Raw genomic sequence first — 24,103 nt, forward strand, 5'->3', positions numbered from 1 at the left:
TGAAAATAATTAGTAAATGAATGAAAGCTCTGTCAAATCTCAGGGATGGGAAACCTGGATTTGAAAAATACCATATGAACCCAAAGGGATTCATAAAATACTATTACCATTCTACTCAAAAAAAGCATACAATTTTAAGTATGTATTACTCAGTCCTTTATTGAATATTTCTGGTCATGTTATTTTGGTTAAGATATAATTTTTTACTCACTAAACACATTTCTGTTGGGCATTCTCATATCTACTTAGGCCTCAACAATCTCTAGGATAGAACATCTTACCAGAAGACAGGTTTATCATTATAAACGACACACCTCAAGCCTTGTAAGAGCACATACGGGCAATCCGGCTACAGGCTAATGAATGCTATAATCATTAAAAGAATGACAACACTGGGCCTAAAATTAAATCATTCAGCTCCTTTATCTTTCTTAGAAAGTCTTAATTGAGCCAAATTCCCCCAAAAAATAATATATATATTTTTTAAGTATTTAAGGCAAGCCATATAATAAACCCAGCTCCAGTGTAGCAAGAAGGCAATTTACATGCCAAGGACATATAAGTAGGTCTATGGTACATATTCTGCCTAAGTTTCTAAAGTGATTGGAACCTAAGTGAATCATGCTGTTATCTAAACTGGAAAGAAACAAGAATTGTAGAATCTCAGATTGAGGAGAACTCAGAATCACTGAACTCAATGTGTTAATCTCTCCTATAAGGTCCCTGCCAAATGTCGGCCACTGGTGACAGCGCTTAGTTTTTAAGGCCATATTCCAGAATCTCTGGATCTTGAAATGTTTTTATCAATCTTAAAACACATGCATAATTCTCATGTGTTTTGACAGTTTGCAAAGTTACCTGGCCAAGCACGGGGTGTGTGTGTGTGAGAGAGAAGCAGACAGAAAAACACTACATCACTACTGACTGGGCGTTAGCTCACTTACCACTTCCATACACACTACAAAGGGTATAACCACCACCGTTTTTTCAGTAGAGTTCACATTAACTTAGAAGCAAGGTTTGACATTTTGTGGCATCAAAAATATGTAATCTTAATCTGGGCTCATCATTCCTGTTTGCTGAGATCTTTGTGGATTTTGATTCAGAGTCTTAAAATTTTGATATAATTAATAAAGTAAGACTAATTCAGCTATTTATCAGCTGTCAACGAATCTTATGCTGATATTGTGCTTACATGTAAAGAAATAGCATTGTTAACAAAGGCTGGCAAAAACCTACCTGTTGTGCACCACGCTCATTACTGAGCGTCCGCAGTTCATCTGAATGGGCCACACAAATCTCATGCAGTGCTGCTAAATCACGGGAAAGGTCAGTTCTAGAATGCTCTGTAGTGTCCGGAAGTTCAGGTACATTCTTTAAGGGAATCATAAAACTGTGTTTAGAAATAACGACTATTATCTCTTCTGAAAAGATCCTAACTGGTACAATAAATAAAATTTAATACATAATAATATCTTACAATTCAATGTGATAGATTTTATGACCTCAATATTCACACAAAAATCAGGTTTCATTTTCTTCAATCACAGGACAAAACATCGTGCAGTATTACTGCTATTCTAAGCAAATGGTTTTTCTAGTTTTTTAAATCTATGAAGAGGTTTTTTTTTTTTTTAAGGAAAAAAAATATGGAGGGCAAATTATGCAAGCATTAACTCTTTACTATGGATTAAAGGCAACCCAAACTTAAAATTCCTACACTCTTTCAGACTGATTTTCATGATTAAACTGGTATAGTTTGTCCAAACTCATTAGCACATATAAGAGCTACATTACAAGTGTTAATGCGAGCCGTTCAGGTCTGTAATTATCTGTGGACTATGCCACAAACACATAACTAATATATAGAAATCAGTGTTAATTATTTTCAGATAAGTTTCATAAAGTCACTTAGTGTCAATACATTACTACCAACCTGTTATACTGAATACTGATTTTACTTTGTTTCAAGTTCCACTACTTTGTTAAAGCAGCTAAAGCAGCAACAGACTGGCAGAGTGGTGAGGTGGGCAGCTAAGAAGATAATGAAAGACAAGACAGAAACTGAAAAATGACACAAGAAATCCAAAAGCCACAATACTGTATTCTTGGTAAAAACTACTTATCATAAGAATAAATGATTATAATTATAATCAAATGAAATAAATTTGTTTAGGAAGGTAGACAAAAATATGCAGCTTTTGAATTTTTTTTTCAGTTCTGGATAGAAAAGCTTTTAGGTGTCAAAATACTTAAAAAATTATATACATACCCCTAGTTCATCTAAAAACATGATCATGCGATGTTTATTACTTTTGATGAATGGATTGACACCTTCCATGTAAGGCTCCTAAAAATATAAAAATACAAGTCTTACTATATGGATGAAAAGCATCTGATCTGTAACAAAAACCATACATATAGTAAAGATTCTTATAAATCATATTATTAGTACCAGAACATATTTGTAAGAATTTAATCATAAAATGACTATTTTCCTTCTAATATAAGCAAGCAGCTATTCTAAGGAATTAGCAAATTCTGGATGAAAAAAAAAATTAGCATACACAGTCTAGCAGAAACAAACTGTTTATATGTAGGTCATTCAGAAATAACTACTGACTGAGAAACTACTTGGCAAGTACCCAGAGGTTATTAGAATCTAGCAGAGAACATAATGAATTAAAATACAGTATGATAAGGACTGCAATAAAAAATTAGTACTCATAACCTGCCTTGGAATTCAGATACATTAAAAAGCTAAGTCAGACTACAAACTGCTTCTTTCTAAAGTCTTAAACCTATTCTAAATCATGCTATGTTACAAGTTCAGTATTAACACAAGCTCTTTTAAATTCAGTAAAGTGAGATAAGGACCTAGACATGAAAAATCATATAGTCTAAAAGTGATGAAATAAGGAAACACAAAGTAGCATGCCTATCAGATTGTCAAAAATAAAAGTGTAATAATAGCTCAGCAAGGCTGAGAGGAGCAAAAATTCTTCTTACTTAGTAATTCTGCTCCAAAGTTCATTTAAAGAAATAACTGGTCAAGTTTGAAAGGAAGTGTGTGTTTGTGTGTGTGTAGATATCTCTAAGGATATAAGGTACAGTGACAAACTGGAAGGCATCTAAGTATCCAGTAGAAGACTACTTAACATTTACATGATGGCATTAAATAAGGATTAAGAAAAATAATTATATATTTTCAGATACAACAAGAAGTTTAATAATGACAGAAGCAGGTGATATACTAACAGTCAATTGTCCTTAGTAGGATCACATATGGGTGCTTTAAAAACTCATCTAAATTTTAATATTACAGAGAATGTTTAGCATGTAATACATATCAACTGGGGTACATTTTAAAATATGTTAACTGATTTTTATATTTAAAAATGGAAGACTTTGATTATTCTGGAAATTATACTGAAAAAAGTTTTCTATACTGGCTAAAACAGTGGTTTTTAAAATTCCATTATTAAAATCTAAAAACATTAAATATGTGAACATACCAACAAAGTCATAAATTATCCTTATGAAATATCCACTGTTTAAAATTTACATATATTTTATGGTTTTATTGTGTTGAGGTTTCACTCAAAAATGACATTTTAAAGTATCAAAATGTTTTTACCTTAGCTCCAAATTCCACAAGATTTGCTAAGTTCTGCACAGACTTAGCCACTAATGTCAGTGTTCTTGCAGCAATAGGAGATGGGGAATCTATAAGAGAATTGGGCACAGCTAATGACACCAACTCCAAAGGTACTTCTAGGTAAACCATTATAAATTTAGCACTTTAATATTTCTTTACAGTTAAAAATATGAACATTCTTCCATTCAGAATGCAGTGTTTTTTGGCAAGTGTATGACCTGTATGAATCAAAAGAGCTTGATTTAAAGGCGGGAAACCAAACACGCTTATCAGCGCTTGTAGTTTGTGGAAAGGGCACTACAAGACTCAGCAGTTCCCAACTGGCTGATAGTGTCACAAAGTACCTCAAACCTCTATCACTACGAAGACAGTCACTCCACAGGACCTTGGGGACAGTTCACAGATTGTGAATTTCAACCACCCAAGTTGTCAATTTGCAGTATCAACAGTTTCCTGCTCCCAGCCTCCACTCAGTCAAGTAATTCACTTTAAAGCTCAATAACAAAGTCTGGAATCTCTGCTTTATTTTGAGGAGAAAAACATATAATTTATTAATTTTAAAAAGTTTCTTTAAAGGTTAATCAGGAAATACTGCCCTCTATTGACAGTAGGCTGTAAATGAAAAATATTTGTCTATTAATTTTAAGCAACAAAGTATTTACAGAGATATGATGGCTATAAAGGTAAAATTTAACAAAAATGTTTAATACAGTTTTAAGCTTCAAATTATTAAGACAAAAATGCTTCAGATTCCTTCTGCTAATAATCACTTATGATTACATTTATAGTCACAAATATCATTCTTTTCCTTTATTTGAAAAGTCTACTACAACATCAGAAAGTCAGTCCATAATAGGCATATTAGTAATATGCAAAACCGAATCTGGTTTGTTGGAGTTTAAAATTTCAATTATCATTATGTAGTTCATGACAAGAAATCTCTACTGGAAAATCTCAAGAGACTCCTTCATAAGGATTCGCAGAGTACTACTACAATTGCAGCTAAAATTTTAAAATCCAACTTGCAGTGGTAGTGACAAGAGTCCAGCATGAGCTGAAAGCACAGAGAGCTCCTCTCCCGACCTGAGAAAGCCAGTGCTGCAGACTGGAACAAGTCCTAAGAGTCTGAGACACAGGTAGGGACAGGCTAGAAAAGGGTATGTGTCTACTTATGCCATTTCAGGCTTCAGATAGTAGTGGGAAAAAAGCAAGATTGAAAGAAAAGGTAAAATAGCAAAAACAAGTCAGGTGCTTTTTTATACCAAGTCTTAGAAGAAAATAATTAAAAAATCAGATTTAAAAGAAAAAATGAATAACCTCACTAAAGAGTATGAAACTTTTTTTTAATTTCAAAATTTATTACCTGAGATGATATTAAACATCCGTGGATTCAGGATGGCAGGACAGATAAGTCGCAGAAAAACAAAACCACTGAATGGGAGGGAAATTTTGTTATTTTAGAAAACTACTATAATGTGTTACATTAAAATAATAAAAATTTTAATAGCTGTAGAGCTATGAACTTTGAACTAATGTAGGGCTGACCAAATATACAACTTTATGAAAATAATAAACTATTTTAAGAACATATGTATATATTTGGCTTCTTAAACATATATACTTATCTCATTTAGAATTTTAGGTTTACTTTGGGAAGATTTAAGTTATATCTGTAAAATTCACTGTTTATTTCAGGCCAACAGTGCATTTTATACTTACTTTGAGGAAGGAGTGTCCTTAGGAACACTAGGAATTTCTAAAATATTGTAGGAGTACAAGTAAATCTTTTTAATAGATACATAGTTCTATAAAGGTCTTAAAACTGATGTTCTCTCACTTCTCTTTCCTCTTAGAATCAAGTCCGTTATACTGACTTTGTTCACTTATTATTATGTAAAAATTAAGAATCCATTGTACTAGGTGAAAAGTGACTTCTTAATAAATGACAAACATAATGTTGAAAAGCCTTTAAGGCAATGGGGGAAAAGACATTAGGCTTTCTAAAGTTAAAAAAAATTCTCAGATTACAAAATATTAATAGCAAAACAAAATTTACTATAAACGCACATTTAACAACAGTTGTCATATGATTTTACCTGCTAATCTTACTTACTCTGGGAACAAAGTACATCTACAAATGTATATTGATAGTCTGCCCCCTTCGGTTACTGGTATAGTCCTCATTTAGATAATATTTCTCTAATTTACTCTTAAAGAGGGATCCACACTCATAACTGACCTCTCACCTGCCCTTGGAAAGACAAGCATTATTTCCAAGTTGATAAAATTCTTTTTATAAATTAAAGTAATTGACAGTCTCTTTTCTCTATTAGAGTGAATAACCCAACTTCTCAGCATTCACCTCCCAACAATGTTGTTTGCTAATTTTGGGAAATCTTGGAATATGTTGATTCTCAGACAGCATATCAAATCTTTAGATGTCTTTTAATTTATGAGGAAATTTGCCTAGGTTTTACTTGAAGATTTTGCTATCTTTCCCTTTGAATCTGAAATATAACCTAACCACACTAAATCATACAAGAATTTCAGTGTGCAGATCTACTTTCTGTGAATTCTTAGAGGTAACTTTAAATATAAGAGGGATACTAGGTATCTACATGTATGTTTAAAAGCTTAACTAGGGGCTGAAGTCACCACCTAGGCCATGCCCCTTAAAATACCCTGTCATATCAAACCGCATAGCAGAACTTCCAGCTGTTTGCTTAACAAACATACTTGTATGAAACTTACAGACCAGTTTTCATTTGTATCACACACAACTGTGCTGAAACATATGCTTATAATTCTTTTCTGTTCCTCTCAATCTCTACTAAAGCCAAAAAATGTAAAATCGACAATTCTTAGATATTTGTCATATCATTAGTAATCAAGAGATTTTATCTGTAAAATGAGATATCTCTACAAATATGGGTTGGGGACAGGATTAATGCACATTTTCAAAACTAATTCTGTGATACTGGTGTCTTCAGTAGTTGCCCAGTTGTGTGTTGTTTTTTTTAATGGTCTGTAACATGATGGGCAGCATATATCCTATATGATAAATTTTATTATCATTAGACTGCTGAATTCTCTGATGCTTTTGCAATAATTTTCCTACAGTCTTGAATAGGTTGTGGTGTGCTTAATAAAACCTTTCAGATGTTAAGGATTTTAGACTGGGTCTTAGACATTTTGCCTTTAGTTCTGCCTTGGCCACTATCTATCTATATAACCTTAAGCAAATTCAACATCTACAGATCATCTTCCTCATTGTAGAAGTTACAGTAATACCAAAGTCATCCTATATAAGCTACAAAATGCTATGACTTGACAGAGCAATTCCTTCTAATTATTGCACAACTAACACACTGAGACAGCTTCAGAACTACAGACTCTGGCAGGAGACGAGCACCAAGACACAGACAGTTACAAACCAATTAATCAATATCCGTATGGTTCAAGTATTGCTTTTCCTAGAGACACATCAACTCACTGTAGTCTGCCCCTCCCTCCTCTTCTACCTGTTTCTCTCCTTTTCTATTATGTATACACATATATGGGCTTCCCTGGTGGCTCTGCAGTGAAGACTCTGCCTCCCAACGCAGGAGACTCAGTTAGATCTTAGCCCAGGAAGATCCTCTGGAGAAGGAAATGGCAACCCACTCCAGTATCCTTGCCTGGAGAATCCCATGAAGAGCAGCCTGGCAGGCTACAGTCCACCAGTTTGCAAAAAGTTGGACATGACTCAGTGACTAAACAACAACAATACACATGTATGCATGAATATATATGTGTGTGTATGAAGGGTACTGTATGACGTTAGCTACATATTTTTGTGGTTATATAACTTTTAACCTCATTCTGTATGATTTAAAAACACAAAAAAAGACCTTCCCAAATAGTTAATTGACTATCAGTGATTGTTCAGGTTTTTAGAAAATGCAAAATGGTAGCTAAGTATTTCATAGTAAATTAAAAAAAAAAAACAACACACAGTTAAAGTTTAGGAGCTATCTGAATTTAGAAAATATTCAACAGGGCCTGACATAAAATTCAAAGAAAAAAGGTCTTTAATTGTGTACTATATACTGTTAGTCTTCACATTTCCACTCTTATCCACTTGACTATTGATGCAGGCTATTAAAATGATTTAACAAATCAATTAATAAGCCTTACCTAACAACTCTTGTTCTCATGGTGGTATTTGTAGGCCACTTGTGCTGAACAGATTTCTGTAAACACCCATAAATATACCTCAGTGTCCTGCCAAAATAACACAATCATCTTAATACAGAAAGCAAGTGAAAATACTGATCTCATTGCAGTCTAAAGTTCATGACATTTTTAAATGCAACTAGCCTTTTTCCCAAAAAGAAGTACTCTGCTACAAGTAATGATATTTAGCAAAGGATAAGGGAAACTTAGATTTTCGTCAATTCATTTAGCCAATTCTTTATATCTACTATGGAGGAAATCCTACCATTTTTAGACTACTTCTATATTAATGAAAAGAATGAAAAGATACTAGAATGGAGGCAGATTTTAATGTAAGTTAACTTCTGCCTGAATAAGTGAATTCACTAACACTGGAAGCCACTAAGCAGATACCGAGTAATTATCTTGTGTACATACTGAGGAAGATATTCAACTATAGATGGGAGAGGTACATATGTTTCATGATCTCAAATCTGAGACTATAAGCTTCTATTCATTCCCCAAGTTACTAGATAAACCAGACATACTGGCTGTATAAAAACATGATTTATTTTAATGCAAATATTTCACTTTGGTTTCTTCAAGTCACTTTTTCCTTAAACACAATTCATCGTGTAAAGATTAAAAACTCTACTTTTTTCAAAGTATAACATCAGGATATTGGAAACGCTTACACATGTTTTTAGAAATACAGATTTTAAAAAGGCAATATACAATTTCTTATCAAATTAAAATTTCACCACTTACGGTGGAAGTATTTCTGAAGCCATGAATATTTTCTCCACAAGCTCTGAAAGTATGTTCAATAGGTGTGCTAAATTAGTGTTCACATCTTCATTTTTTTCTAACTTTGATGGACTTAACTAAGAGAAGGAATAAATCAATATAAACGCATCTTGGCAATAATAAATGCAAATGAATCAAGGTAATCAAACAGCTGTTTGCAAAGTTCTCTATTTTTCCATTCAATCTGTATTAGTCTTTTGGTGGTGGTGGTGGGGCTAAATGGGAATTTCAATAGTTTACTCTATGGAACTCTTAATGGGTTTATTACTGTTAATTCCCAACTACTCAACTGAAGAGCAAGCAATGATTATTCAACAATTCTCAGCTGCCTTGGGTTAATACTAATCAATAAAATTTTCTTTTATTCATTTACCACATTTTACCATAGACTTTACAGGCACACAAAACTGTATTAGACTTTATTTTAAACATAATACTCCCAACTACAACACAAAAACCCCATTTAAGTGGCCACATATTCATAGATATATTGGAGTATTTAATTGGGAAGAAAGATCACCATATATTATTATAAAACCTATCTTAATTCTAAATTTATGTGAGGAAAAAACTTATTAAAATAGAAAAGTTTTTATGAATAAGACTTTTTAAATGACTGATAAAATACCAGATGCCTCAGTGGCAGCATCATGAACTTTCCAGTAACTTTTGATATGTAAGAATTCTTGTCTAGAATCAATGGAGTAGATGTATCATGGGAATCTAAATACCTTAGCCTGGATTCAACATCCAGAGACTTTCTGCAGACTTGCTGCATTTCTGTATCCTTTATACTTAGGCTAACTATGGTGTTAACCCCAGGTCTGCAATACTATATTATCAATTTGTTCTCTTTGAGTTAATAAGTAAAAATTGACAATTTAGTGCAGAGTTAATATCTCGACTGATCCCAGTGTACATTATCAAAAGCAATTCCTTTATTCTGTATCAGATCTAAAAAATATTATTGTTCTGTAGTTGCTCTACCTTCAAAATAAAATGATAAAATAGTCACATAAATAAGATTCTACTTTTTCTTAATGGTTTGTTATGAGTTTACATTACCGACCCTGGGATCAAACCCAGGTCTCCTGCATTGCAGGCAGATTCTTTACCATCTGAGCCACCAGGGAAGCCTGAAGCCTTTAATAATTAATCCTAAAAGGATGTTTTTATTTGCTTGTAAGGGAATACCTCTGATGTTCCTACTACCCTGCTCCCTGCCACCCCCCCCAAAAAAAAAAACAACCCCTAAGGAAAGTAGTATATACTTTATGACAAAAGTACTTTCATGTATTTCTGGCACCATTTGAAGTTTTTAATCCCCAAATAAAAGTATATCTTTTTGAAGTCTGTTTTGCATAGCATTTTTCTAATTGTATTACAAAAGATATAACTGCTCTAATGAACAGTTTTAGACAGCTAGTACATTTTCCTTAAAGTTAGCTATAAAGTATTACCTATTAAAATATGCTCTTTCCTGAAATACAACATTACTCACCTCACAAGACTGCTTGCTTTCCATTATCTTTAAGATAGAGTCTTTCAAAGCGTGATGAACAAATTGTGTAGCAGTGGCTTTCATATACTGCTCCATCAAGGTGCTCGCAAGTGTTGTGGCTCGGAATAGGGTAGTGGCTTCATCTACGCAGATATTTAATGTTAAACAATTATTTGTAAAGGACTGTACTATTGTGAATCAAATTGGAAATTGTTTTCCTTAACCAGTTATAGCCATTTAAGCATATTTATCTGCATGCAGCATTACTGAATATAATGATGTCCTGTATTTCTATAAACAACTCTTCAAAAGACTTCTATTACTTCATAAGATCATAAACAGAAGGGATTCACACTGCCATGTTCATATAAACACACAAAGGCTTCAGACAGTTACATGGCTTGTCACTGAGACTAAAGAGCCAAACAGTGACAAAACTAGGACCAGAACCCAGCCTTGCGTCCCACTGAGCCCACACTGGGAAATACGAGTTGATTTCCAAACAAGCATGTAACATAAAATCCCAGTATAGATTGACTTAGGAGTCTAACATATAGCCATTAGTAACTTCTAATAAAATTCTAGAAAACACAAATATTGAAAGAAAATAATCTCAGTATAAAATATGTACTGCCACTTTATATTTTTGTATTTTCTATGAGGAGGAGGAAATAGTTCTAGATTCTACAGTTTATTAATACCTGGGGAACACAGAAGCAAGAATTGTGTGAGTCAAAGTGCTGGTTGGAAATGAGTTATTCTGACGTATTTACAGAATTACGTATTTACATGGTTACAAAGTACAATGTGTCCAGTTGCCTAGAAACTACCTATCTATCTAGATGCTAGAAATAAAATACAGCTGACACCCAACTTTTGTGCAGTGAATTTATAAGCAAAAAAAATAAACGAGAACACAGTAAGCATACCAAACTATTCTTAATAATTAGACACACTATGAATCAATGATCTGGACATGGAAGTCACTCTTATTGCTTCTAATACTAATTTGCCATGACAGAAACCTGTATTAAATATAAGTAACCCCCTGCTTCCTATATTAGCCAGCATAAGAATCAGAACTGACACTCCAACTAATTTTTTAATGAAGGAAACACTGAGTAACTTCCTTTGTAAGATGATTTAATTATTTAATGTTTTAAGATAAAGTCCATATATATTCTTGATTATAAAAGAAAGCTAAGCGCCGAAGAATTGATGCTTTGATGCTTTTGAACTGTGGTGTTGGAGAAGACTCTTGAGAATCCCTTGGACAGCAAGGAGATGCAACCAGTCCATCCTAAAGGAGATCAGTCCTGAATATTCATGGAAAGGACTGATGCTGAAGCTGAAACTCCAATAGTTTGGCCACTTTTGCGAAGAACTGACTCACTGGAAAAGACCCTGATGCTGGGAAAGACTGAAGACAGGAGGAGAAGGGGATGACAGAGGATGAGATGACTGGATGGCATCACCGACTCAATGGACATGAGTTTGAGTAAACTCTGGGAGTTGGCGGTGGACAGGGAGGCCTGGTGTGCTGCAGTCCATGGGGCTGCAAGGAGTTGGACACGACTGAGCGACTGAACTGAATCATTAACCCAGTTTTTAAAAGTATCACACCAACACATCCATACTATACCTTCCATGCTTATTTCTCTGTCATTTAGTGTACATAACAACAATGATTCAAGCTTTTCATGAAGAAAAATCTTCAGCAGAATGCTAGCCAGTAGTGTTCGGTCCTGTCCGCATACATGTGATAAAGCGTAGACTACGTGAAGCTCCTTTTGCAGTATAAGCTACAAAAGACATCGAGAAAGGTTGTTCAAAGTATACAACATTGGTCATTCTCAGATGACCAAGAAAATATGTTCTTCTATGGGCTTCCCAGGTGGCACCAGTGGTAAAGAGCCCACCTGCCAATGCAGGAGACATGAGAGAGATGGGCTCGATACATTCTCAATTTAGGAATATGTCCTATTGAATACATGTGTTAAAAACAGAATGAGATTGTAACCTTTATATTCATAGACTTAATACCAGTGTCATACTGCCGCAAGGCTTTTCAAACTTCTCTGTCACTGTGCCACTAAACTATGAAATTACTATATTTAACTCAACGGACCTTTCATTAAAAGTTAACTATTTCTCTTAATGATTTTAAAAGTAAATAGTCTGGTAAATAACTTAAATACCTCTTTAAATTCGCTGTATTCTTCTTCTGGCATGATCTTTTCCATAGAATACCGTGCTCGGACCCGTAGGGACCCTGGTTCGATACCTTTCAAGGGTATGTGGGAGCTGAGCAGAAACCATTCGTCTGTGGCGTGCCCCTTCTGTAACCGGCTCAACTGGCAGCGCATAAATACTTTGACAGAAAAACATCAAATGATTACTGTCTCAAAAGATGACACTGTAATTAGTCCCACAGATTTTCCTAATGTTATGTCTTCTCTATAGTGTTAAATGCTTTTCATTAAAGGACTTTTTAGTAGTATCACAAATTTGACACTTAATGCTCACTTCATTCATCTACTGAATGCCTACTAGGTGCCAGCCTCTCTGACAGGCAAGGATGTGGAGTACAGACGTGATTCAGACATGGTCTCTGACAGGCATGAGGTCCCTGTGCAGCCAAGGAGGCAGGAAACCAACGATGGCGCCTGTGGGAAGTGCTGTGAAGTTGTTAGTGCTAGTGAAGTATGGGCAAACAATTCGTAACTCAGCCTGTGAAGTTTTAAACATCCATTCCAACAGATACCCGTTAAGCTGACTTGTAACAGGATCTGGAGGTGTAACTAAATAGAAAGGTAGAGAAAAAAAGGCAGTGTGCACACAGTCTGAATACAAGGTATGATGGATGGTTTTTAAATCCATGGATAATTTAAGAGCTATAAGAAGGCTGGCGCAGCTGGAAAGAAGGATATACAGAAGATTAAGAATGAGGAGGAGTAGGTCAGGAAAGGGTTCTGTATCATTACTAGGGGGTTAGATTTCCTTAATGGGAACCACTAAAAAATGTTAACCATTTAGAACAGTACAGAAATTACAGAATATAGCAAAAAATTCAGGCTTTGATTCTGTTAACATATATCACTTTTTTTTTTTCTTCCCAAGCCTGATTTTTAAGAAGATATTTAAGGATTAACCTAATTCACTCTGGTGTGAACTGCTAAATCCCACTGCCACCCGTTTCAGAAACAGGCTGGGAAAAGTGTGCTGCAGAGAACAAGGACTGGCTAGAAGTGAACAGTGTTTTAAAGAAAAAGATTTAATAGAGTGCTTTTTTTAATGTACATGCAAAGCACAGGAGAGTAGGAGAAACCTCAAAAGTAGGAAGAAGGGGTAAGGAAGCATCACAGAGAGATGACCACTGTCACTGTTTTCTTTTTCTTGTTATTCATTGGGTGAGGAGGGTGAACAGACACTACTTTAATCTTGAGGTTGCTTAAGATTACAGTATATACAATTTAGCCATTTTGGTCTTTATTTTATCTTTTTTTGGACACATTCTTTCTCAACAATTAATACTTTCATATGTACAAAAAGCAATCTCAAGTTATACTACTTACATACCTTTATAATTTCCATTTTAGACTCTACTTCATTATGAATTTCCAAAGTGTATAAAACACTTTTACTTTAGAAAGAAATTCTGAATTAACTTACAGATATCAGGATCTTTGCTTTTCTTCGTTTTATTACTAAGAGTTATTTCAAATCTGTTGATGTCAGGAGGAAGATCACTAAAGAAGCACACGGGGAGAAAAAGAATTAAGAAAATGTCCTGGCATCAAACTATCTAATTCCTTTGTCTCTAGTATTGAATAAGCTCCCTATTTATTTTTGCTACTAACCCAATTCAAAGTGGTAGATTTAAAACTAGATTCAAAGCAGGTTTATCATTTGGTACACAAGAATACAGACAAACAAATTACACTTTGCCTACCATCCTTAACTTCCCCAAGTAAATTGTGGAAACCCTTATAAATATTTTGTATGTGTATGTTAGTAAATGCTTTTGGATTTGTCACTATGAATAACTAGGTGAAAAACCACAGACACAGCACTTTACTAACAAAAGTGAACAGATAAGACAGAAAACAAATACAGGTACTATTAGAATGCCCGAGCCTGGCACCTTGTGACTGGTTTAGATATAGAGTTAAGAGAAAAAAAAAAGGGAAAGAAAATGCATCCTGGGAAAGAAGCTCATCTGATGAAAGAGAAAATAAGACTTACTCAAAGACAAACTCCTCTGACCACACAGGGTTTTGCCCTTCCCTTGCGTGAGTTTTTGCTACCTGGACGCTATTCAGGTAGATGTTACAATATGGATTAGTAAAATGTTTTACTGGGAGTTTATGGGCTTCTTCAATATGTAAAACAAGACTGCTGACCTAAAGAAAACACAAAAAGTATTACCCAAGATTTCAAGAAGTATGCATTAGGTTTCAAAGGCAATTATAAAAACCCAAAGTAGTGACTTATCCCCCTCTTTTTCAGGAAACATGACTTTCAGTTATGTTTTCCTTTTTAAGTGACACAGAATACAACATTCAGGCATTCAGCAAATTCTCACTTAAAAAATAAATATAATTGTATAAGTTGTTATTCCAATTATAGTCCTACAAAAATAATGAAATATACCTTTTTTACTATAAAACGATGATTCAGAGGAAATTTGAGAAGAGGATTCTTCATTAATTTAAGTAAATAACTGTCACCACCCAAAGCAAAATCTAACATACTATATAATGCTCCTCTAGAAGATTTTATTTCTATATAGAGTTCCACAGCTAGTAAATATTTAAAAAATACTGATTCTCCCTTCTCATTTTACACAAAAGGATACAGATCCAAAGCAGCCATTTTTCAGTTTTGATGCCAAAATTTAGATTCTGATTCCAAATTTCTAATATCAGGTTCTCTCTCCCTCTTGCCACCTACTATTTGTATGGCCTTGCACAAGTTAATTTCTATGAGCCTCTGCTTCCTCAGATGTAATATTAGGATAAAGTGTACATTGCAAGTTGTTGTAAAGATTAGAAATGATATGTATAAAAGCACAAGTGGAAAAGCTGGCACATAAATGTCCCTGGGGAGATTATCAGACTTCTGGCTACAGGGAACATAACAGAGTCATCTGAAAATAACCATTTATTCACTTATTGGTTAAACTGACCTAGCTTACTGGAAATTCCCATAAGTATTAATAAAACAAGAGCTACTTTAGTCACTGTAGCTATGCTTTTTGTACTATGCTTTTCTCAAAACTCCAAGAATGTTAAATTTACTTAACTCTTTTTCAATTATCTGGGGATAACTAGAAGAGAAAAACAAAGAAACGGAGGGTATACAGTTCTTTACATACCTAGAAGAAAAAAGAGAAAGCCTAGCTTTACTCTCTATAAATGAACATGTAGGACATGTTAAGGTTTCAAAAAAGATAGGATACTACCTGCAAGTGACATAATAGGTTTCAAAAGCAATTACTGTAAAAAACACTAAAGTTACCAGGATTACTACTTTCAGTCAGATGATTTTTTCAATGAGCACTTTTAGTTCTTTTTTGACACAGGCCAAAATAATTTTTTTAATGAAAAGAGTAATAGTGCCAAACAGAATAGTTTCTGTTGTTGTTGACTTGGCACTGGAACTTTAAGTAGAAGAAAAAAGTCCTTGGTATGGTATGTATTCAACAGATGGCATTCGGGACTAAGTACCCTATACAAGGCAGTGAAGAATCTGCCTGCAATGAAGGAGATGCGGGTTCAATCCCTAGGTCAGGAAGACCTCCTGGAGAAGAAAATGGCAACCACTCCAGTATTCTTGCCTGGGAAATCTCATGGACAGAAAGCCTGGTGGGCTACAGTTCATGGGGTCATAAGAGTCAGACAAAACTTAGCAACTAAACAGCAACCCAGCAAGGATATAAGAATATTCTTCTTCATAAAGAAATAACTATTTCTCCTGCTGTTGAAGCCAAGTGGGAGCATGGCTTTAAAATGCCTGAAAAAGATTAACCTCTCTTAAGAAATCTGAAGTATTTGAAATGTTGCCCAAAATAGTTCAGAGAAATAAAGAGCAAAGTGATTAAGCAAAACACAATCACAAATCTGTGACAATCACAAATCAAAGAAAATAAAATTTCACCTGACGCAGGCGTTTATTAGATGTCCCTGGACTACTTTTCCTTAAGTTGCAAAATGCCTGCAGACCTTTCATCCAATCCTACGAAAAAGAATAACAGCATTTCAAAGAAATATACTATAGTTTATGCAGTTTCCAGTCATCAATTTGTGTTCTTCCTCAAAATTCAATAGTTCTTTCCTTCTCTACACTCAAGAGTATCCTGCACTTTAAATATATCTGTGCTCCAACAAAGTAAAAGAGTGACCAAGACAGTTATAATTCTGCAAAATATTGACTGTATTATTGCAGAATCTCTGAATTAATCTTGTGTCAATGAGTGATTGTTTAGTAGCCAAAAAATAAATATACATGTAGCTAAGCAGTTAAACTTGAGGCACCCTAAGGCAGAATTTAACTTGATACATTCTGTGAAAGGAACGCTGACTGCAAAACCAACCGATAATGTGATGACTGATTTGATGACTAGTTTTCTAATCTTTACCTTAGACCATGAAACGTATAAGGGGATCTGGGTGATTTATAAGCCTTTCAAATATTAATGTTAGATATAAAATATTGCAGCCTAATATTAAAACTAAGTTACAGATATATTCTCAAATGTTTAATACCCTACTACACTGGAGAAAAGAGAGAATAATTTTGGGTTTATAAATTAAATATCTGGCATACATGTTTCTAGTAAGCTCTGTACTATTGCTTCACTCAATTATGTCTTCAATGTGTTGGCTACTTCAGTGAATCTGAATTCTGTCAATGTTTAGAGTATGTCTTTTAATGGGCAAATTTAGACTAAATCAATTACCACAGCTTTTATAAGGAGAAGACAATAACCAGAGATCCTACAGGTCACCAAAGTAACAAAAATTTGGAATACCGTGGCATTTTTGGACTTTAAGGGGTACATGAAAACACGAAATACGGAAAGAGTATAGATAAATAAGAAAATGTTCTATTTATACATTATGTGAGACACCCAAAACATAATGAAATGTCATCAAGGTGTGTAACACATCTCTAGAAAGACAGAACATGATAAAATAACTGAAAGACAGGATACTCAAGTTTAAGTTTCTTTCCTAACTCAATTTCTAACGATTAAAAAAAAAGTCAAAGTTACCAAGATATTATGAGCACTATTTTTGCAAATTAGGGATAAATACCCATGCTCAAACGGTAAAGAATCTGCCTGCAATGCAGGAGACCTGGGTTTGATCCCTGGATTGGGAAGATCCCCTGGAGAAGGTAATGAATACTCACCCCAGTATTGTTCCTGGAGAATCCCATGGACAGAGGGGCCTGGGAGGCTACCGTCCATGGGGTCACAAAGAGTCAGACTAATACTTTCACTTTTTTCACCCATGAAACAAGGTTTTATGTGTATTACAAGTATTCAATGAGTATTCAATTGTGCTATTTTTTCCATGACATGAAAAATGATATGCAATTATGACCCATAAAACACAATGGCTCATTCATCAAGTTTATTCTACAGCCAAACATATCTTCATAATTTATGAATCAGGAGCCCAAGCCAGGATCCAGAGTTTTAAGAGCATCTGTCTCATATCCAGAATTGGCAAATTATCTTCTTTTTTCAATGAAGTCACGTTCTTTCACCTCTAAACTACTTTCAGGTTCCTTCCATAGGGTATTAGCAGAAGAAAATACAGCCATATATCTACAAAATACCACTGAACACCCCAGAAATATTGTGGTTCAGAGAAATCAATGTATTTTTAAAAGATCTTTAAAAACATTTCTTCACATTACTTAAAATTTATTAAGTTTTAATAAAGGCACTGCACCTGGATCAATGGCTAATACTGAAAGAAAACATTATATCTAGACTTAGAAGAAAAATAGAAAAATTCCTGAAATTTTTCCTTGTGATGACTGAATTTCTATTTTTAGATACAGAGTTCAACCAGTGAAGAATAGCCAACGCTTATTGGCAAAACTAACTGACTTACCTTTTTGAGTATACTGAGAATATCTACAACCTTTCTTCAGAGAAGATTTTAAATGAGCATTCTCAATTGAGTCGAACATCATAAGAGTATTTTAAGGTCAATTTAAAATGGAATTTTCCCAATAACCCTTCACTGTGTTTTTTTTTTGCATTTCTTTCAAAAATTTTTTTACACATGAAAGTTCTTATTGCTAGAAATAAAAGATGATTAGATTCCAGGCACCTTTTTTATCACCTTAAGTGCAATAGTTTTCTATTCTAGTTAAGAAAATATGGACTGAATAAAGGTTTATAGTAGTTGAAAAAACATTTAACTTACCTCTGCCTGTTCTGGAGTTTCTCCTGCAAAGTAGAAGATGTAATGTTCTTCACTAAAGTGCTGAACCACTATCTGGAAACAGTTTGGCCTTTAAAATACAAACAAAAAGTTAGTAGGAAGTTCAACAAAATGTACTGATTACAGCACTTATATCAACTTTAGAAAAAAACATATAATTATGTAATTTATACAAAATTAACAATTCATTTAGAGAAATAATCCATTGTACTAGATTACTAAAAAGAATATGTCAGCTGCATATATTTTAGAAAGCTTTCTATCTGTAATACTGAAATCTATCGAAGTTTAAAAACGTTTCAAAGTACTATGTAAATTATTTTAAAATAGAAAAGTTACAAGAAAATTGAAAACCTAAAACAAAATTGAAGCAGAAGTGCTAGAAGTGCATGTAGCTCATCTAAAGACTGAAACAAACAAAATGTTACTAAACTTGCAGCTTAAGGATGATACAGAATATACATTTCTATGTACTGTGGCTATCTCTCAGTAGATTATGGGTGATTTTAATTTTCTTCTTTATAACTTTATTTATTAAAAAAATTTTTTTAACAACTGGCCATTTTTCATGTTAAAATGGAAACATCAACAAGCTTATTTTGCGGCTCAAATGACCTAATAGTAGTGTACAATAAATATTAGTTCTTATCTTCCTATAAGTATGTACTGTACTACATATAATTCACCTAACAAGTAAATACAATATTAGTAGTTTACATATTTTTTGAAGATGTGTTGTTTTTCCAATTAGATTTGAAAGTTTTAAAAGGGCCTTCAAACTTTTGAAATTCAATAAGTGTTATTTGTATTTCTTGCCTTAACCAAAGAAATATCTTAGACCTTGGTGTCAGAAGGTCAAAGCAAAATACCCAGAGTGCAAGCTTAACATATGGATTAGAGATAAAAAACCATGTCTTCAATGCTTTAAGAATACCATAATACAGTGGAATATGTCAACTGAAAACCTGATTCTGAAAGTGGTTTGTACCGGATTAACCCTCCTGGATGGATAAAATATAAACCAAACAAAACACAACTGTATGAAGTCACTGGAGAACAATGAGGTGGCTAAGACTTGAAGGACCAAGATATAATGAAGTGAGAATGACATTCTCCACAACTGTTCTTTTCAAGGTGATTGCCAGTTCCTAAACTGTTTAGGGCAGGAAGCTGAGGTGATAAGCAGAAAGCATCTAAGAGGCTAAAAAGCTAACCAAGCACATTCAGAGTTTCACAGTGTTGGGAAAGACAAATGAGTTCAGGGCCTTTAAATGTGGAGGCTTTCTGTTGAGACCCCTAAAAGGCTACGCCTTCAGAATTAAGAGCAAATCAGAGATAAAACAGCCTTCACCAATACTTCCAGTTGACCCCTAGGCAGATCAATATGAACTACCCCTACTCTAACTTATCTGGCAGAAGAACAGTCCTCTCTGGAGGCAATAACATTATGTATAGCTTCTACAGTTTGTTACATACTATGTCCACTATTCAGTCAAACATAAGTTGACATTAGAGGAATCAGGATCAAATGACTGAAAAGCCGAAAGAAAAACAAATGAGAAAGACCTACATATAACACAGATGTTGAGGACAGATACAACTTCCAAATATTTTAATAGTAATTAAAAGGCTTTGAAAAAGATAATAGAAAAGAGAATTTTGTTACATAACTAGAAATATAAAAGACAACTCAAGTGGAAATTATAAAGCGGCAAATGTAATAAAAATAAGACCTCAACAAGTGCATTTTAGTACGGAAGAATAGTGAATTGAAAGACAAATCAAAGAAAATATCCAACCTGAGGCACATAAAGGAAAAAAATTACGAAAAGCATAGAGGAAACGGTTTCACAGACACATGGGACATAGTAAAAGGTATACATGTAACATGAATTCCAGAAGATTAAAGTGAATGTGGTAATGGGACTGTTTAAAAAGATACTAACAAAGAATTTTTCAAAACTGACAAGAGACATCAGGTCTTAAGAATAAAGAAGCTCTACAAACATAAAATTTTTAAAATATTTTTTTGACAGTAGGCACATATTGATTTAACTTTTGAAAATCTAAGATAAGGAAAGATCTCAAAGCTTCCAGAGAAAGATGAAATAAGTATACACATTGAAGGAAAAAAAAAATATCCATAATCTCTAAAAGAGAAACAATTAGAATGACAAAATGTTGGAAAGCAGAGACTCTTTACAAGGCTGAAAGAAAATAATCACCAAACCTAAAATGTAATATCCGTCAGAAACATCCTTCTTAAATAGATATGCCACAATAAAAGATTCAGCCTAAGAAAAGGTAAAGGTGCAAAACTCCCATGTAAATATTCAGTACAGCAATAATTCTCTGTATGACTGAAATGTCTTTCAACTTGTGCTTCTGAAACAGTTAATATTTAAAGTAAAGCAGTATTAAGAGTCAAAGTTTAATATAAAGAAACATTAGGGACATGTCAATAATACTGAAAAAAACCTGGAAAAACTACACAGCCACACAACTAAAGCACCGGAGAAAACAGCGGAATGGCAGTGCTGACCAGCATTCCCACACCACAGGCTGGGTGACAGGGCAGTCATCTCTCTGCTGTGGGCTGCCATGAACTTTCACATTAGACTCCACCCAAATGCTCAAGGTAAGTCAGTACACTGGGCTCTATGCTTACACAAAGCAAGAAATATTCAGTGACTTAATCTATTTGATAACACAACAAATACTGTAGTCTCAGGATTTTCAGTAGTTACTAGAGGAAATGTTCACTTCTCCTTTCTCTGGTACTGTCTGCCACCTTTGTGCTCATGAAGGAAGTGGCTCTGTGAGAAAAACCCAGTACACACAAAGTAAGGCAGAGTAGCAAGATTGAGAGGAAGCCAGAGGTCTGATCCTACTACATCTGAAGGCCAAGTTTCCCATATTGTTAAGTGAGGGGAAAAAAATCTTAAATCCTATCTTACCCAGACTTTTTTTTTTTTCCGATAGCTGTTTTCAAGAGATATTAAGAAGTGTTTGGGGCTGGGGGAAAGCAAGAGTATCAAGGTCAAATGAATTCATGAAATACTTCATAGTATTTTATGATGATTCACACAGTATTTCATGATGATTCACAGTATTTCATGTTGATCCACTCTTGATGATTCACAATACAAACATGGGCTACAACTTCAAAATGTCCCACTGTATGGAAAATTATTTGTTCAATTCAGCATCTCCCAAACCTATTTGACCACTTAAAAGATGCACTGTTAAATTTCAAATAATACTAATGTGATCTCCAAATACAATTTGGACAAAATGACAAGCCTGTACGTTCTACAGGTATTTCTCTTGAAGCTTCCCCAACTTAAATAGGAAAAACTGAAGTTGCCTAGTAGAGATGCCATCCTGCAGCAGAAAATAGACTGTTAAAAATTTGCTGTAATTATCTTCAAACACGCCTGTGTGCCTTACTCAGCCGCCCAGTCATGTCCGACTGTTGCCATCCCCATGGACTGTTCACCCACCAGGCTCCCCGTCCATGGGATTTTCAGGCAAGAATACTGGAGTAGATTGCCATTTCCTTCTCCAGGGGATCTTCCTGACCTAGGAGGCGAACCATCATCTCTTGTGTCTCCTGCATTGAGAGGCAGATTCTTTACCACTGGCGCCACCTGGGAAGCCCCCATAACAATACGTAATAAAACTGCTTACTAAGTATACCCAAAAACACTCTAGAATGGATTCATAACAGATAGTCCATCAGTCCATCTTATAAGTGATCAAATAGGTTTATTAATAATACTGATGGTGAAAGATAAAGAAAGGCTCTTATTATAAAAATCTAGATGGAATTAAGTGCTGAATTTGCCTTGTGATGTTCAGGATTTACTTCTATTTATTTTCTTAAAAACTGTGACATTAATGTAAGAAAAACAGTTTTAATTTCAAATCTGAAATACTCTCTCCTCTTTTCTATTGAAATAATTGTTTTTATACTACAGTTGTCACTCAACGTCAGCTTTCTTAGGAATCAAGTTAATAGTACAACTGAGTGATCTAGTACTATCATATGCATTGAGTTAACCAAGAATGATAAAATAGGAGAAAGGTGACAAGAATCAAAGTCATTCAAAAGATTGGCAGTAAATGCACTGCATGCAGAGTTAAGTCTTAATACAAGAGATCCATAGATTTCTATTGATATAGTGGAAGTAGAATTTTATGCATAAGTTAGTCTAAAAGAGAAAAACAAAAATTATCCTAGAAAGTAATTATGACATTTTCAGATGATTTTCAGGATCTCAAAATTGGTTTGCTATGCTTTGAAATGATCTGAACATACTATTTTATTATTAAAACAATTCCAAAAAGATATAGGAAACCAATTTCTTACCTGCCAAAGAGACTATCATGAACAACATAGACAGAACACACGCTGAGATCTATTAATCCTTTTGGTTTTGTAGCTCGTTTTTCACTTTCAAAATAAATAAGTTGGGCATCACTGCCCTCTAAGATAAAATATAAATTTTTCCACCTTTTTCCCTTTCCTGTTAAAGAAAAAACAAATTATTTTCCCTTAGCCAAATAATGAACTACAAAATCACTGACAGTAAAATCATAAAAATGATCATTGCTTAAAAAAAGTCAAATATATTTCATATTTCAAATTTTATTCCCGAAGCTTCAATAATACCAATCCTTACAAAATGAGAAAATGTCTGTAATCTATCTGTAGAAAAATATTTTGTTATATGCCTTGTTTTAATGAATCACAAGGTAAGTGACAAGGGGACCTTAACAGTGTATTTAGAAATTTCACTACAATAAATCATTAAAATTCTCGCTTAGCATTAATTCTTTTCTGGTCATAAGGGAAAAAAATCTCTTCTGCTAGTCATGTACCCCTCATCCCCCACATTTCTTAATGCCAAACTGAGGCAAATATATATAATAGGGACCTCAATACCATCAATGTGATAAATGTCAATAAGAATTTTCACTTAACAAAAGTATGGATAGACAGGTGACCAAGAGACCAAGAATGTCAACTTGTTAAATTCATAGCTCAATGATAAGATTTATGCCCAATACTTACAATGTTTAACAGCAAAATACTGAAGCTGAATCTTTAGTCTTAAAAGTTTACAATTACCTTTTTTTAGAAGATAACCTTTTTTAACAATATTTTTATAAAAGGCATCCTTTGTTTTACGACGAATTGTATTATAAATTTCCTTGCCATCCACTGCATCATTGAGTACTTGTTCTTGATCCTGAATTTTCAAAAATATTAAAATCACTTCATGAATTCTTGATGGAAATGAAGTAAATCTACTAAATTACCAACTTAAAAACCAGATTGTGCCTGTCTAGACATTTAAAAAAAAATTAATACCAAAATCTAAAATAATGTAACATATATATTAAGAGATTCTGCTTTCCAAAGAAATTTTCAAAAAGGTGCCCATTTCTCAAGAACCATTTTTTAAAATACAG

At 33.9% G+C, this 24,103-nt stretch overlaps 1 protein-coding gene across 1 annotated transcript in view; it reads right to left on the bottom strand.

Annotated features, from left to right (window-relative positions):
* The window catches only part of RASA1 (RAS p21 protein activator 1), a 112,544-nt gene that overhangs the window by 4,799 nt on the left and 83,642 nt on the right, over window positions 1–24,103 (bottom strand). Inside the window, exons 10-24 of the mRNA XM_043464708.1 lie at window positions 23,760–23,880; window positions 22,998–23,154; window positions 18,608–18,695; window positions 16,320–16,397; window positions 14,406–14,563; window positions 13,833–13,909; window positions 12,359–12,531; window positions 11,803–11,962; window positions 10,161–10,303; window positions 8,621–8,736; window positions 7,835–7,921; window positions 5,022–5,089; window positions 3,638–3,726; window positions 2,273–2,350; window positions 1,240–1,374 (exon numbers count right to left, since the gene is read on the bottom strand). Coding sequence (XP_043320643.1) covers window positions 1,240–1,374; window positions 2,273–2,350; window positions 3,638–3,726; window positions 5,022–5,089; window positions 7,835–7,921; window positions 8,621–8,736; window positions 10,161–10,303; window positions 11,803–11,962; window positions 12,359–12,531; window positions 13,833–13,909; window positions 14,406–14,563; window positions 16,320–16,397; window positions 18,608–18,695; window positions 22,998–23,154; window positions 23,760–23,880 — 1,728 coding nt within the window. The remainder of the gene's footprint in view (window positions 1–1,239; window positions 1,375–2,272; window positions 2,351–3,637; window positions 3,727–5,021; window positions 5,090–7,834; window positions 7,922–8,620; window positions 8,737–10,160; window positions 10,304–11,802; window positions 11,963–12,358; window positions 12,532–13,832; window positions 13,910–14,405; window positions 14,564–16,319; window positions 16,398–18,607; window positions 18,696–22,997; window positions 23,155–23,759; window positions 23,881–24,103) is intronic.

Source organism: Cervus canadensis, chromosome 4 (genome assembly GCF_019320065.1).
Source record: "Cervus canadensis isolate Bull #8, Minnesota chromosome 4, ASM1932006v1, whole genome shotgun sequence".
Lineage (NCBI taxonomy): Eukaryota > Metazoa > Chordata > Mammalia > Artiodactyla > Cervidae > Cervus > Cervus canadensis.